This window comes from Sander lucioperca, chromosome 9 (assembly GCF_008315115.2).
Source record: "Sander lucioperca isolate FBNREF2018 chromosome 9, SLUC_FBN_1.2, whole genome shotgun sequence".
Classification (NCBI taxonomy): domain Eukaryota; kingdom Metazoa; phylum Chordata; class Actinopteri; order Perciformes; family Percidae; genus Sander; species Sander lucioperca.
In genome coordinates, this window is record NC_050181.1 from 37,960,361 (window position 1) to 37,976,881 (window position 16,521).

Consider the following 16,521-nt stretch of genomic DNA (forward strand, 5'->3'; position numbering starts at 1 on the left):
CGTCACAGAAAACTGCATCCTGGTTTAACTCACTTTGTATGACATTTCTGCTTCGTAAGAGTGTTTATTAGAGAGAAATAAAGCATTGGAAGTTGTCCTAAGTGGGAAAAAAAAGCTGACCAAACACACACACACACAGCTCCACGAAGGACTTTCTTAACTCAGCTGTTGTAAATAACTATTTTTAAGATAAAGGCCACGAGTTGTTCCTGAACCCACAACACTGACACCAAATTGCATACACACCCATCAACTAAGCCGCCACTGCACTAAAGTGTTGTTTACTTCGACATGTCCCCTGTATTAAAGTTGAGTCTATTCATAGCTTCAGACCCCCCCACAGTTAGCGCCAAAATAAGCACACACTGCATAGTTTCCATTCTGTGTGTATGCTGTCACGTATGCTGTCACGCTTGTCATGAAGGTATCACCCTTCAATCTTCGGATTGAGCGCAGTCACAAACACCTAGATTCATTCACACCACAAGGCATTCACACACAGGAAAAACAGGGTGTGTGTGTGTGTGTGTGTGTGTGTGTGTGTGTGTGTGTGTGTGTGTGTGAGAGAGATGGACAGAGAACTTGAGTAACAGTATTGCTCATTCTATAATCACTCATTCTCAGCGTCTCATCTGCAAGCTTTTAGGAATGTTTTTAAGACTAACATTACACACAGTAAACTACTTCTTGCTGTGGACTTTCTTGTTTTTAAAGGAATAGTTTGACTTTTTAGGTTTGACTTTCTTGCCGAGAGTTAGATGAGATGATTGACACCGCTGTCTTGTTTGTATGCTAAATATGATGCTACCGCCAGGAGACCGTTAGCCTAGCTTAGCATAAAGACTGGAAACAGAGGGAAACAGCTAGCCTGGCTCCATCTGAAGGTAACAACATCTACCTACCTACACCTCCAATTAACTCTAACTAGCAGAGACTTTTAGAACCACTGCACCCGGTCAAGAAATAATCTAGCTCATAACTGGTAGGGGGATTTCTGGATGGATTTTTTTTTTTTTTTTTTTACACTTAGGCAGTGCCAGACTGGCTCATTCCACCTGTTTTTAGTCTTTAAGCTAACCGTCTCCTGGCTGTAGCTTCAGACATGAGAGTAATATCTTGTCATCTCATCAACTTTTGGCAAGAAAGCGAATTAGCCAAAATGTTGAACTATTCCTTTAACATTTCACCTCGCCAGCAGTTTGTCAGTTTTATCAGCCTGTATAAGGATTGTTGAATAATAACTTTCCCGCTCTCTAAACGCAGCTGAGGACCCAGGAGGTGCTGCCAGAGAGCGGCATGCTGATCGCAGTTTCCTGAAGGCCAGCGGTGCCACCGGGGCTGCAGCCAATCAGCGTCCAGCAGCGAGGAAGCGCAGCAGCCAATGCCTGCTTTAAACTTTTAAAGAACCAGCCTCAACGCTACCACCTCTGACCTCTAACCTCTATGCTGAAACAGCCAAGACCCCACCCCACCCAACCCCACCTCCACCCCCACCCTCCCTCCAGCTGCCCACACCAGCCGTCCTTGTCCTAGCCAACCTCCCCCAGCCTCCGTCCAGCCATGTGAGTGCTTCCACCCCTTCCTCCTCCAGGACCGTGAGCCTTACCCAACTCCCTTCACCCCCTCGCCAATTTTCTCTCACTCTCCACCCCGTCCCACCACATGTATGATTGTCTTTGAGTGATACAGTCGGCAGTTTGCCTCGTCGTGTGTGCAGCAGAAGAAGGGGTTTGAAATGTGCCTCTGGTGGTTTCAGTGACGTGCGTCCTACTGACGGAGCTGGTTGAAGATGCTCCTAGACACTGATCCCAGACCAGGTCGGGGTTCTTAATCTGGTTTCAGTAAAGGTATTTTGGTTGCATGGGTTTGTATCACAGAAACTTTCAGGATATTTGTCCCTGATTTAGACATTCGACAAAACAAAAAAGGAATTTTCAAGGTAGATTTTTGAAAATCTTAAAAAAATAACCCGTAGACTTGAAAGATATCCGGAAGTCTCTATCATACACCCCTAGATCTGTATCTAAGAGCATCCTCTTCTGAGAGCCAGACAGGCTGTGGACGGAATAGTTGTTCGTGCATGTTTAATCGTGGCTTGAGAGAGAGGAATTCTGCACACACGTACACACACACATATATACGTATAACTGTATGTGTGATCGAAAACGGCTCACTCAAAGACCAATCGTCCTCAACTTTAACTGCCACAGAAATGCAAGTTTACTTCTCGTGGCACTTTTATTAACAAGGACCTTTATTTTTTTGCAAATGCAATGCAAAGAACAATGACACCCACGATGTATCACACAGTGGAGGAATGTAGAGGGGGTAGGCGATCACTGCTGAGTAGTCGTGTACTAGCTGTATCTGTATTTGTGGAAGAAGCGTATTAATGCTTTGTCAGCCATCAGCCAAGGGTTATGATTAGCAGAACAAAAGCCAGAGAAAGGTTCCATTTTAGTCACAAGCCTCCTCTTTAAGGCTCCTATTGATATCAATGGAATTTGAAGTACTGAATAAGTCAAAAACAAGGGAGTAGGGTCAATTAAATGCTCAAAGTTCCGATCAGTCTGGTTGGTTGTGATTTGTGAGCAGAATGTACACTAGAATATGTAATAAAAAAAAGAGGTCAAAGTGCTCAAATGGAACCAGGCTAAACGCGTATTCAAGCTCCTCTGTAGGAGTTCTCATACGAGCATGTGCAATAATGATGCTGTTTCTTGAATGATCATGCTGCACTGGGTTATTATTATGTCTTTGCTTGACACTGGATCATTAGTCACACTCATAATAACGTTAGGACACAACCAGTGTTACGATTGTACTTTTTACCGGAGTGTTGATGCATGACAGAGATGGTCAAATCTAAGCTATGGAGCTATGCCAATACTTGCCAAAGTTTGAACTTTGAACTCTTCACTTTGACTTGCCTTATCCATGCGAATGACAAAAGCCCAGGTCTGATCAGACTGTAGGGATACCGAGGCGTCTTTTTTCAGAGGGCCTTTAGAACCACAGAGACGGTAACCGTTAGACAGCTGACTCCGTTTATTTTGAATTGTACGACGGAAATGAGCTCCTTTTTTGGACCAAAACTCAAGAGTGGATTATTATTACCACGTGGCCATATGCTATTGTCTTTTTGTTATTTCTCTTGGTTCAGGCCGTCTTAGCATTCCCATGGCAATGGCAATATATGTTATCAAGTTCTTATAGATGATCCAAACTTTGGCAGGCTACTGGTGTCACTCACTGTTCAAATTTAGTTTGATGTGTTCTTGCTGTACATTTGCCATTTTGTGCTGTAAATAACCTGCTTCTTCTGTATGAAATTTTGTGTGTGTGTGCGTGCGTGCAAGCATGTGTGTGCGCCCGCGTGTGTGTGTGTGTGTGTGTGTGTGCGTGCGTGCAAGCATGTGTGTGCGCCCGTGTGTGCGCCCGTGTGTGTGTGTGTGTGTGTGTGTGTGTGTGTGTGTTTGAAAAAAACTTCCAACATTTGCTTTTTGCAAAGTTGATCTTCTGGGTAGCTGTGCAATAGCTTCATATTTTATTTTGATGTTAAACATCATTGTATTACGAGTGTGTTTGCTACATTCACTTCCTGCAATGTATGATTTATATGCAGCGTATGTTAGATTACGTCACTTTCAAATAGTCGCCTAGGCTGTGTCTGATATGAAATCACAAACTATGCCTTCATGATATCTAAGTCACTGATCACAATATCCTCCACCTATAACAAAAGCTCTGATTAATGTTGCTTCGCTTGTCTTTAAATTTAGCTCGAGAGCCTCTCCAAACTGCTCTCAGTGGTAGAAATGGCCTTGATCTTGCTCTGGTCTACCTGAGATCTGCCAAATTAGGTTTTGTTTGCGCTCGAGTCTTCAGAAAAAGACAATAGTTGCCAAGTATTTCAAGAGATAAAAAGTTAGATATTTCCTTTTTGACATTTGAGACGTTAAAGGGAAAAGTTTTGAAGAATTGTCCTACTGTAAAATAAAACAAACAGCCAATGACTGGAAAGTTTGTGGAAGCACCTTGTTAGAGCGTAAACAAAGCCTTTTTGCTATTTGTTATTAAGAAGGGATTCAAACGGCAGTTTGAAACAATGTATTGTTGGTCCTGAGTTGCGTATGTATATACAGTGCTATTTGATTGGTGCAGCTTGTATGTGATTGGAAAGCAGCTTTTTCTGAGTTTGTGCATAATGAACTAGAAAGCCGATACAGGACTCCTGGATGGATCCTGTCTCTGATGACAGTTGGAACAGTTTGCTGTGTTGGCAAAAGTATTATCAATGACAGATTTTGGGAAAGAATGAATAAAACTCTTAAAAAGCTTGTGTAGTTTACTTTTGGTTCTGATTTGTTTGTGTGTAACTTTGTTCATTAAAGAGTATCTTAACACAAGGCTGTTGCGCGTCTGGCCACACCCAAGAGTGATGATGTCACAGCGTACTGAGGCACCCTCTGCAGCAAGGTTGAGTTGCTCCTTAAAAATTAAAACTTGACTAGATTGGTAAAAGAGTAACAGACAGATATAGAAACGATGCAGGGGCAATAAGTGTGTCTTTATCCCAGAATAAAAAATGTTGGACAAAATATACAAGCATCAAGACAAAAAAAAAAAACATAAAATATCTAAAATGTGTATGGATTTAAAGGTCCCATGACATGGTGCTCTTTGGATGCTTTTATATAGGCCTTAGTGGTCCCCAAATACTGTATCTGAAGTCGCTTTTCTGAAATTCAGCCTTGGTGCAGAATTACAGCCACTAGAGCCAGTCTCTCTCTCTCTCATGGGCGGGCCAAATTCTCTGGGCGGGCAAAGCAGAGAAAGGAGAGGTAACCTTCCTCCTTATGATGTCATAAAGGGAAGATTCCAGATCGGCCCATCTGAGCTTTCATTTTCTCAAAGACAGAGCAGGATACCCAGGGCTCTGTTTACACCTATCACCATTTCTAGCCACTGGGGGAACATAGGCAGGCTGGGGGAACGCATATTGTTAAAAAAACTTCATAAAAGTGAAATGTTCATGCCATGGAACCTTTAATAAAACTAAACTGAACAAATACACTTGAAACTTGTTTAAAGAACATACAAATGTCTTTGACCCAGAACACAGGCTTCTTACACCAGACCGAAAAAAAAAAGAAGACAAACAGATAGGAATTAGGACCAGCGTGTCCTCTCTTTATTTGCAAACAAGTAAAACCTTACACAGTGAACCATCACACTGGTTCTGTAAAGCACTTTTAAAACATTCATGAACGATTGTAAAATTCAAGTTTTGGTTTTTAACCTTAAAACACCACATCCATGGCGCTTGTCCACACTCCCTTATCACAGCCGTAACGCTGAAAATCTCTTTGGACAAAACTTCATGGCTAGGCTCGACATTCACAAAATACTTTTAGAGCGTCTAGTTGAACACCAACAGGATTTATGAAAGCCCCTTTCAAAGTCTGTAGTGTGTATCAACCATGTTTATATACTGTACTGCAAGTCCAGACAATTAAACAGCATGAGTTACACGTGACAAAAAAAGTACTTTCAAAGCCACCGTACCTCAAAATACAGATTTTCTTAAAGTGCTTATATTATGCTCATTTTCAGGTTCATAATTGTATTTAGAGGTTATATCAGAATAGGTTTACATGGTTTAATTTTCAGAAAACACCATATTTTTGTTGTACTGCACATTGCTGCAGCTCCTCTTTTCACCCTGTGTGTTGAGCTCTCTGTTTTAGCTACAGAGTGAGGCATCACACTTCTGTTCCATCTTTGTTGGGAGTCGCACATGCGCAGTAGCTAGGTAAGGACTACTAGCCAGTCAGAAGCAGAGTATGAGGGCGTGCCAAGCTAGCAGCTAGGTGAGCATTATAACTGTGTTGCATTTGTCTCTGAAGTAAAGGCTGGACTACAATAGAGCTGTTTGGAGCAGTTTGTGAACAGTGTTTTCTGTTGGAGATGGTAACTCCCTTTGGGGTGGACTTTGGGCTTTTTCACTTTGTAAACCTATAACGTGCACAAAAAAGATATATAACACAATAAAGGAAAGGGGAAAAGCCCAAAAGCATAATATGAGCACTTTAAAAGGTTATACTTTAAAAAACACTTTGTACAACTTTTAAATGTATGGCAACCATCTATCCTCATAGCCCTGTAGATTCATCTGAATGCGGTCGATCTGCTTCGCACTGTGCACCACACTCAGTAAATGTGTCGTATCCTCACAAGTTGCAGACATTCAATGCATGCAAAGCAGCAAGTTCAAACTGTTTACGTGTACACGCCTCTGTGTATGACTACACATGTAACAAATGCATACAGTACATTACTATTTGATAAAAAGAAAAAAAAGCACAAATTGGGTTCTATAATGCAGAGAAGCTACAATACAGTAAGAGTTGTCCGCTGCATAGTTAAAAAGCTTATATCGCTCCTGCTCACAGGATGGTAAAGTGCTAAATTACGTCAAGATAAAGGCAACAGCAGAACTAAACATCAACCTTTGACCTCCATTCCCCATCTGGAAAGTGGGTTCTTCTACTCCATCTATGTTTAGTGACCATTACATTAACACAACTGGAATCTTGGACTTGTTGGTGGTTTAGTTCACGTTGTAGATGCCACTGAATGACGGCTGAACTGGGAGAAATTTAATAATATATCTAATATGTGCCGACAAAATAAGATGTAGGTTATTGCACATTATGTTCAACCAAAGCCAAGCCTGCTGCTCTCTGTAGCATCTATTTTCGACCTCGGCTTTGGGCCATTCTGTTATTCTGACTTAATTAACACAATACTTTAAAATCAAACTGCTAATCCACATCAATAACAATCAAAAAGCCCTCACTTTAGGAGAGCATCCTTAAAATCACCATTAAAAGAAACTGATCTTTCACAGAGCACCCTCTTCCTTTACACCGCACATTTAAATAAAATCCTGTTTTAAACACAAGACAAGCATATATTCACAAGGTGCAGCAAACACTCAAATACAGACAGTGATTCAGTCAGTCTCTCTCCTATCTGTCTGTAGATGTCACAGGTAAAAGCCACAGTATGGTTTTCATCTCTCTCCGACAGCCTACCTTCCTACACACCCGTTTATTTTTGTTCAGAGCCCTATGTAGAGAGAAGTGCAACCTTTTTCCAAAACCAAGCCACAGTCACAGCCACTGGCCTGTTATCCAGTTTCAGTGCACGTTTTGGCTAAATGTGATAGCACTGAGAAAGAAAAAAAAAAAACAGCAGAATACAAACATGCTGTTCTCTAAACGCAGTGTGAAGCACCCAAGTTGCGGCTTAGATAGGCTTGTAAAGCAGAGAGGTGACGTATTTCTTCTTGTATCTGTGAGTCGCACTCAGCACCATTACTCCATCCTGCACAGACACAAACGAGATGCTTACATTTGTGAACGTGACATCTGGTCCACACAGCATGACAGAGAATTATGAAAATGTGATTTGAAATAACCATGAACAACTTTATTTGTTCAGAATCAGCACTGAAAAGGTGTCTTGCTGCATTAGTAGCATATTTAGTACAACCATTATGAACAAAAAATGGGGTTGCTTTGACAATAAGAAAAGTTAGGCAGTAGCACACTTGCATATTTAAAAGAAGTTGGTTTAACAGCCTTAATTTAAGTAGTACGCCTTTGCTGGGTAAATATTAGGGAAGTCTAGATCCAATCACGTGATCGGAAATCGGGCCCGATCACGTGGTTTCAGACTCGATCGGAATCGGACGTTACCTCCCAATCAGGACTCAGAGATATATGTATGTGTATATATATATATATATATATATATATACACATACACACATACATACATATATACACACACACTCATTCGATCGGAATCGGACGTTACCTCCCAATCAGGACTCATAGATAGATAGATAGATAGATAGATAGCTAGATAGATAGATAGATAGATAGATAGATAGATAGATAGATACACACACACACTCATTATTTTTTTAACACATCTATAGTTATGCGGTGGCACAGAGTTAGACCCTTTTGACTCCACACAGAAACAGCAGCGTGTGCAGCATGACATCACTTTGTTGCAGAGACGCTATTGGTTAAATGCCTGCAAAGTAGAACACGGAAGCAGCTTGAAGCGGAAAGTGCGAGTATGTCTGCGGTCTGGAGGTATAATAATGTTGATGACAACAACATTGCCATAGCAAACTGTGAGATATGTAACAGAAGTGCTCTGTTTGTTAACAGAGTTGTTGAATGTTAAAATAAGGTGAATTAAATAAAAAATAAGGAACATCCTGGATCTGTTTTTTCGCTCTTCTTTATTCTTTTTTTTATATATTATAGAAGTATCGGATCGGGACTCATTATTGGTAGATACTCAAAATCAAATGACTCGGACTCGAGGGCAAAAAAAACCTGATCGGGACATCCCTAGTAAATATTTTCATTGACAAAAACATAATTCAAATGGTGGAACAGTATGAAGCCCTTTAGGTATATGCAATTGGTTCATGTAGAAAAATGTATTTCATGTGGTACCAGTAACATCTGGAAACATGTGAGGAGTATTTCAGCTGATTCCAGGGAACCTACCTTAATCGAGAGGGCGTAAAGGTGGTTTAGCATGACGTGGTTGGGTTCAGGCAGCAGGGCGGGGTCACACTGCCGAGAGAGAGCGAGAGAGAGCGAGAGAGAGAGAGAGAGAGAGGAAAACTTACAAACCACAGAGAAACTGGTAAACAACAACAACGGCAAATCGGTAACACTTTACTTGAAGGTATCTACATAAGAGTGACATGACGCTGTCATGAACACATGAACCCGAACCCTAACTCTAACATGTCATGACAAAAACCGAATGACACTTAATGACAGAAGAGTTATGTCATAAACGTTTACGACTTGTTTATAATGTTTCTGACACGTTCATGACAGTGCCATGTCACTCTTATGTAGATACCTTCAAGGAAAGTGTAACCGACGAAATCACATCAAGGTCTGAGGAAACTAAAGTGTTAAGTCGAGGCACTGACGGATATATTGGTGTCCTTGTTGAGGATGACTTGGAGGAGGTGAGGAGGGAGGATGGGTGGGGCTTTGAAATGCTCCTCAGGTCTGAAGCTGTACTGCTCCTGCCCATATGGACCTGGAGGGGAGCTGGACAGGTCTGCAAACACACAGCAGTCACCATTACACTGCTGACAGGGTTTCAAGACTGGATCAAACTTCCCATTGAACAATATCAGGGGTGTCACAATTCTCCAAATCCACCATTGTTTTGCAGCAGTGACGGCAATGCCACAGTAAGAATCACTAGATGGCACAAGGGTACTGTACAGCAATAGTTTGAGTTTTTCAAAATTACCAAGGCACAATCAAAAGCACTATTAGTTTACCAAACGCACACGAACGCACCATGAAGTCCTGTCCAAGCCCACATGCTTTACCTTCATTGTTTGTTTCCATAACTCACTCAGGGGGGGAAGGCAAACCGTTGCCACCTCAGTGACTTCAGGGAAGCAGGAGGATTTTCCAGTTCTGTTGTTTCTCCGTCATCTTTGACGCCGGCAGTGGCCATCGTGTCTGTTAAATGGTAGCTGCAGGCTACCGCTAAGCTAACGTTACCCTGTGTCTTTAGCTGCATGCTACCAGTCGGTGAGCTAGTACACTGTGTCTGTTTGGGTTGTTTTTCGGACGTGCGCAAGTAGGCGGGGGGTGCAGAGAGAGAAAAAAATACTACTGGGGGAATCGCCGATCCTGATTCCTCATTTCGATCAATTTTCAATTTAAAATTGAAATTGTGACACCCCTGAAAAAATACCTCCTGTTTAGTTTTTACTGTAGCGGTGGAACATTGTGGACACAAGCTGACCTGATGTGTCTGAGCACTCCAGAGAGTCTACGTGCAGGGCGTCAAACACCTCAAAGTCGGACTTCTTCACCTGGATCAGGTTGTTGATGGTGCCGAGCTGACTGGTTACAACCGCCTGCAAAAGAGAAATGTTTCAGGAAGGTAAAGATGAATCATTTTTCACAATTACTGTTTATAACACTCCGCACACAGTTCCCTGGGATTTACACGAGGCTTTGATGGTGATGCTGTGCATACAGCAACGGTTCTTCTGTGGGTTTCCTGACCAAATTCAGGGACATTAGCAACACTGACTGAATATCATGTAGCACTTCAGGGTTAGGAATGGTTGATATTTTAATCTCAATTTATCAAGGATTTACTTCAAAAAAATGTCTTAATTTCCTCAAGTTGATGTTTATAACATCAGAGATTTGTAACACGCCAAAGAGCGTCAGAGAGTCTAGAACTGAACTGTTTGGGGTTAAGGAAAAACATTCAATAACATGACAATGACAATACAATCAAAATTACACAGTTGTACCTCTGAGGGATCGTGGACCCACTGTCCATCTACAAAAAACTTGTACTGGTGCTCTCCTTCTGGCAGGTCCAGGATCGCTACAAAGTCATTATGGCTTTGTAGAAAAGAAAAGAAAGAGTATAAGTGCAATACTGGTCGCTCAGGTCAGTTAAAACTCTACAGCTGTCACATATGGTTGGCGCTCAGATGGATAAGATGAGATCATTTGCATGGGATCCCTATGAGACCGTGGCATTTATAGCATGCTGATTAGGGCTGCACAATTTGTTTTTAATTGTCATCACGGTAGGGCTGGGCGATATGGAGAAAATCAAATATCACGATATTTTTGACCAAATACCTCGATCAATACCGCAACGATATTGTAGTGTTGACTATTGGTGCTTTCACAAAATATTTACACAATGAGAGTTTTGATAAATAATCATCAATAATGTGGATATAATGACTAAGTGGATAAAGGCAAATAACAGAACAGCTAGAACAGTCTGGTAAGTTCAGAAAATGACATCACTTTACTGTGATGCAGCCTTTAAAACCAGGAAAAGACAACACTTATGTCATATCACGATATTACGATATCCGAAATCGATATAATATTGATATATTGCCCAGCCCTACATCACGGTATCAATTCGCGCAATAAACGCATCACAAAATGCTGCGACGTATCGCGAAAGACACTCAGAGATTTGATATGAGTTAGTTAAACGAAAATAGCAATAGAAAAATGCACTTTATAATGTAACGTCATTCTAGGGCTGAAACGATTCCTCGAAAAACTCGAATAATTTGATTAGAAAAAATCCTCAAAGCAAAATTCTTTGCCTCGAAGCTTCTTTAAATCAATGTAATTAAGATTGTATGGCTCACTGTGTTTCAGCACGGAGGATTATTACTAGCGCACAACAGGTTGACGCTTCTGTGGACACAAGACTGACGGCCCAGATTACAAATGAAGGAAACCGAAAATAGCGAGGGCCTAAGAGAAGAGACAGGCGAGAGAAAACGACAGAAAGTTTGGGATCATTTTAAGCTGCAAAAATGCAGCTACATCATCTTTGTAGAAAACATCCAGTCTACTCATCCATTCCACGGAGCGAACCCGACACAAGGTAGCTAGCCTACAGCATGCTACTCTGCAAATAGCGATGTTTTACCAACAAGCTAAAACGAAAGCTGTCGGTTTGTAGTCTAACTGTTCATTAGTTTGCTACTAATCTTTGGAAACTTAGCTGCTACCGGAGACAAACCAGCCCCTCCCCCCCGGAGCATGGCTACTTAATATGCACGTGAATGATCATCATGCCGGTGATGTCTGCATTCTTTATTTCTTTCTCCTCACTCAGTATTAGGTTTCTGAAAATGTTTCCCCAGAACAGTGTAGTTGAATAGCCCTGCTGTAAGCTTTGTACCGTCACATTTACCCTTGGGTTAGTGAACAGCTCTTTTGTATATCCAGTGCAAAGAGCCAGAGGCAAGAATGGGAAGGGGGTGAAAAATATTAACATTTGGGCCTTTTTTTAAGGGTCTTTTTTTGGCAATAAAAAATGTTGCTTTTTCTAACAGGTTTCCTTTTTTTTATTAAACAGCAATAATAAATATTTACTATTGCTGTTTACTAAGTATTTCTTACTAAGTATTTCTTATCCGATTACTTGATTAATCGATGGAATAATATAAAATAGAATACTCGATTACTAAAATAATCGATAGCTGCAGCCCTATGTCATTCCTTTTTAAGGGTTGCCTTTTGTGTTCAGTTCAATGTTCAGTTGGTTTAATAAAACAGTGTTGAAAATTATTTACTTTCATTTGTTTTAAATTCAACGAGAAATTTGTTGGATTTTAGCAGAATGCTGAAAGCAGCAGACCCGAGTACACTTTAATATCTGGTTATTTGTCGCAAGTCATATCGTAATCGCGAATATTCAACAACGTTATCGCACATCCTATATTTGCCTCATATCGTGCAGCTCTAAAGCTGACCAAAAAATAAATAAAAAACATGTTTACCTCTTATTTAGTGGTATCTTGGTACTCCAGTTATTAAAGGAACCGGCTATGTAGACCTCCTTTCCCCCCCCAGCCCAGCGGATGACCGTGGGACGAGCCTGAGGACCAGTATTCATCTGCTCAATCAGATCGGATTCTTTCTCTTCTAACGCCTAAAAGCAATTCATTGACATCTCAAAGATAATACGTAACAGACGGCATAGAAGTCTGAAAGGTATTCCTGCAGAACAAACTGTGAGATTGTGTACAGTAATCTGTATTTCTGTTTTGGAAATTTCCCAGCAGTACCTTGGACTCTGGCCCGTGGGTGTTGAAGATGTTGGGGTCATCTGTGCTGTCCACCATCTTGCTGCTGGGTTCTTGGTCTTTGTGACTGCCGCTGCTGTCCGAGCGGTGGGCTTTGGCTCCATGGCGTTCTCCAGACACCCTGTCACTTGTGTTGCCCATAATGCCTCACTACTCACTGCCACGCTACTGCAAAGAAAAAACATCTTCTTACATGCTTGGAAACAAACCATAATCTAAAAGACTAACTTTATTTTAATCTAGCCAATCAGAAACTAGAAACAGATTCAATGAATCAGTACTGAACAACATAGTAGCTGGGGTTGATGTCATGTCCCTTTATGGTCTGTAAATGTGATAAGGAGCCACCACAACGTGAACAAACTAGGGGTGTAAGAAAAAAAATCGATACACTTGAGTATCGCGATATTTTATTTTGCAATACTGTATCGATTTTCAAAAAGGGAGTATCGATTTTTTTTTTTATTTTACGTTCAAAAATATTCATGTAAGACAGTGGTTCATGTTTGTTGTGTTTAAACCCCCTACCGCTAGATGGCTACGCTGAGACGCACCACTAGTGTCCTTGCCTAGCAGTGCCTGACTTTTCTAACAATGTAGCTATGGCTGAACTTTGGCCTACCTTAGCATGTAAATATTTGCTCACTAAGAACCTGTGAACCACAATCCCCAACTGGCAGTTTAATTTTCTGTGTACTGAATTGTTTGAACTGAATTGACTTTCATGAACATCATGTTTTTTTTTTAAATATTAGTTTTTCTAAAATGATACTTTAAAAAAATCCCAATATACCGCCTTATGCACAGTATTGAAATATATTGCAATATATTGAATTGTGACCCATGTATCGTGATACGTATCGTATCGCCAGATTCTTGCCAATACACAGCCCTAGAACAAACTCATTAACAAATCTTAATTATGCAGTAGCCTGAAGATGTTTTGTTATGTATTTGCTTGCTTTCATGTAAGACCAATTCTTTCAATGCCAAACATTGACATACTATTGATACAGGCCCCACTTTTGTGTGTCTAGTGTTTAATAATGACAATGTAATGATAACAAATGGCAGGCACAAACTGGGGCTAGCCACAGCCTATTGTGACAGCAGATATACAGTACAAACGAGAAGTGTGATATGTGGCTGATTTAAAATAGTAAACACAACCTTAAATAAACATTTTCAAGATACAAGAAAAGCACAAATAATGAGCAGCAGTCTGATTCTCCCTTAATGCTAAACGGCTTTCCAGGAAGCCTAACCGGCTAATCTGTAGGCTAGTCCAGTGTTTCTCAAAGAGGGGTCCGGGTTCCCTGAGGGGGTTCCAGGGGGTCCCCAAGCAATTTATTTTCACTATAATTCCATTCATAAGTAACACAATGACAGAATGTATGACTGTTTTGGCCATGGGTTTCATATACTTTCTGTAATAAAACATCTAAAAGCAAAAATCCAATCAGGTGTGGCACCCTGTACTTGCTGATGAAATGGGGGTCTGTGGTCTAATTTGTGTAAGTATTGTATAGGTTTAGGGTGTTTAGGGGTTTCCTTGGCGTGAAAAAGTTTGACAACCACTGAGCTAGACAGCCTCAGATACAAGCAGGTAAGTGTGGCACCCGGTACTGTCTCCTCCTTATGTTGAGATTAGTTCTGCATTGAATCTACGCCGTGTGAACATGCCACAACAGATGAGACTGCAACAGCTGCTTAACGTTAATCGTCCTGCCAGACACAACACAGCACAGCACCGTCGTTTAATGGCCATTAACATTAACGTCACAAGCAACAAGTTGTAACTTCCCAAATTAAATTATAGATACAATGTTGTCGTAAATTAAGAGCAGTAATTACACATATAGCTTGCTGGCTGTAACCTACAAACGTGTCCCCTCTGGCAGTTCAGCTGTGCCCACCTCAAACCACTTCGGCAGGAGAATATTTTTAGCTTACAGTTAGCTTGCTGCTAACTGTCACTTTCTAACGGCTAGCTAGCTCAGCACGTTGTCTTATTTACAACGTAAGTGTCGATGATGACAACGCGACAAAACGTCACCATTTAGGTACGGTAGAGCGAGTAAACTCACTGACACCAGCTGATGTTAATATGTAGTTTGTTTTCAGCGGACGGCCAACCTCTCTCTCCAACAACTGCAGTGCGACGACTCAACTACAGTGTGGCTAGGACGCTACTTCTAGGAGGGACCCGCCCTTCAATAGCAATCACACGCTACTATTGGCCAGGCATCGATGCTAAGGTAACGGAACCCGATTTGTTCAGGTCCTATCCACTGAACAATCGGCTATCCTAAACTTAACCACTCGAGGTCAATGCCTAACCCCAACCAATTGGGCTGCTTCGTAGGGCGGGACTTGCCTAGAAGGATACACGATGGGCTAGGACTTCTTCTTCCTTGTTGGGTTTTCACAGCAGTTTGCATCCTTAATATTGTGCTACCGCCATCTTCTGGAGTTAAAGTATAATGAAACTGCACACCCTTTACTATCCCAGGTAGCTTCTTTTGCTTACAGGGAGAGTTTTTATATAAACCTGTATAATTATTGTTTCATGTCTGCACACTGAGAAAGACTAATTTCCAGAATCATTTAACTAGCTACATTCATTCATTTGGTTGATTAAGATATAAACCACTTTCCCTCTTAATCTTGGGGAGGGTTGTTTTTATATTATCTTGAAAAAATTCACATCTTACAAATTTCTTGATCCCTTTTGTAGATGAATGAAAGGAAATTCAAACAATTGTGATAACGTGAGATTTAACACGACGACCAACACGCTCTATACCAAAGCCAGAGTATCACAAATACAAAGCTGATGGAATCATTTTGACGGTCTTAGTTCTTCTACTGAGTCTGTATTTTGCCTTCTTTGTCACAATAATATCTCCAACATCTATTGCTGACTCCTTTTTATTAGGCCAGCTAGAACCTATTAGAAAAAAAATCTAATAAAGTACTACCAAAGTTAAGATGATAAAAGAAAGAATTTCAGTTTTGCATGGAAATGCATCCGTGTTTTACCTTTATTAACCACTATGTGGAGCTGTTGCTACACATCAATGATTTTCAAACCATTGATCTGAACTTTACACCACTGAACTAATGTTCTCGCCTTCCAGCAAAGACCATGCTAAACTTCTAAGTGTTAATGACTATTGAATCAAAACCAGTTTTAGTTTCCCAAAATCCACTTAATGTTACTTATAATAAAGACAATAGACTGGTTTTTATCTTACAGGGTAGATACAAATGTCCCGCCACCACTGGGCTTTAACACAATGTTACAGGATACAGTATCCTGTTGTGGGTGTGTATGTGTCTGTTTGGAGGTGGAGGTGTTGAAATGAGAAGTGACATAAGACAAAAACATGCTAAGCAAGTATTTTAGTCCAGTGACCAGTTATAACTGTTTAAGTGTTACCATGTTACGTAGTAACCATCATTAAAATCCATAAATAGTCATGGCTGAAAACAGATCTCTCTCTCTCTCTCTCTCTCTCTCTCTCTCTCTCTCTCTCTCTCTCTCTCTCTCTCTCTCTCTCTCTCTCTCTCTCTCTCTCTCTCTCTCTCTCTCTCTCTCTCTCTCTCTCTCTCTCTCTCTCTCTCTCTCTCTCTCTCTCTCTCTCTCTCACTCACTCACTCACACACTCACACACACACACACACACACACACACACACACACACACACACACACACACACACACACACACACACACACACACACACACACACACACACACACACACACACACACACACACAATGCATAGTAAAA

At 41.0% G+C, this 16,521-nt stretch overlaps 2 protein-coding genes and 2 long non-coding RNA genes across 18 annotated transcripts in view; 2 read left to right on the forward strand and 2 right to left on the reverse strand.

Annotated features, from left to right (window-relative positions):
* wu:fj49a02 (myomegalin) overlaps positions 1–2,625 on the forward strand; it is a 45,088-nt gene extending 42,463 nt beyond the window's left edge. For all 8 annotated transcript variants that reach the window (XM_031281174.2, XM_036005142.1, XM_031281168.2 and 5 more), the window contains one exon: positions 1,264–2,625. In XM_031281174.2, coding sequence (XP_031137034.2) covers positions 1,264–1,394 — 131 coding nt within the window. In that variant the 3' untranslated portion in view covers positions 1,395–2,625. The remainder of the gene's footprint in view (positions 1–1,263) is intronic.
* On the reverse strand, positions 120–14,900 carry prkab2 (protein kinase, AMP-activated, beta 2 non-catalytic subunit). Of its 4 annotated transcripts, XR_004101831.2 has the most exons (9): positions 14,812–14,900; positions 12,707–12,892; positions 12,419–12,570; positions 10,403–10,496; positions 9,880–9,994; positions 9,041–9,174; positions 8,601–8,669; positions 7,109–7,392; positions 120–139 (listed from the first exon to the last, which is right to left on the reverse strand). XR_004101831.2 is itself a non-coding variant. In XM_031281178.2 (8 exons), exons 2-8 carry the CDS (start codon positions 12,863–12,865, stop codon positions 7,315–7,317), a joined length of 801 nt encoding a protein of 266 aa, XP_031137038.1. In that variant the 5' UTR covers positions 12,866–12,892; positions 14,812–14,900; the 3' UTR covers positions 6,261–7,314. The 4 variants fall into 4 exon arrangements, 3 of the variants coding, with proteins under 3 accessions (XP_031137038.1, XP_035861038.1, XP_035861039.1); XM_031281178.2 differs by lacking the exon at positions 120–139 and having other exon boundaries at positions 6,261–7,392; XM_036005145.1 differs by lacking the exons at positions 120–139; positions 14,812–14,900 and adding an exon at positions 14,602–14,764 and having other exon boundaries at positions 6,261–7,392.
* LOC118495849 lies at positions 6,261–16,509 on the reverse strand. 5 transcript variants are annotated; one of them, XR_004898297.1, is made up of 2 exons: positions 16,492–16,509; positions 6,261–7,096 (listed from the first exon to the last, which is right to left on the reverse strand). It is a non-coding gene; the product is annotated as an uncharacterized LOC118495849 (long non-coding RNA). The 5 variants fall into 5 exon arrangements; XR_004898295.1 differs by having other exon boundaries at positions 16,486–16,509; XR_004898298.1 differs by having other exon boundaries at positions 16,496–16,508.
* Positions 10,059–10,425, forward strand: LOC116037318. The gene is made up of 2 exons (XR_004101832.2): positions 10,059–10,274; positions 10,309–10,425. It is a non-coding gene; the product is annotated as an uncharacterized LOC116037318 (long non-coding RNA).
* Positions 16,510–16,521: the final 12 nt, after the last annotated feature.

Bases quoted from the DNA above. Each gene is read 5' to 3' on its own strand.
- prkab2 (XM_031281178.2), bottom strand. From the start codon at position 12,865: ATGGGCAACACAAGTGACAGGGTGTCTGGAGAACGCCATGGAGCCAAA. The intron at 12,571-12,706 runs GTACTGCTGGGA...AATTGCTTTTAG, and splicing joins CCCACGGGCCAGAGTCCAAG to GCGTTAGAAGAGAAAGAATC. The intron at 8,670-9,040 runs GTCAGTGCCTCG...CTCTCTCGGCAG, and splicing joins ACAAGGACACCAATATATCC to TGTGACCCCGCCCTGCTGCC.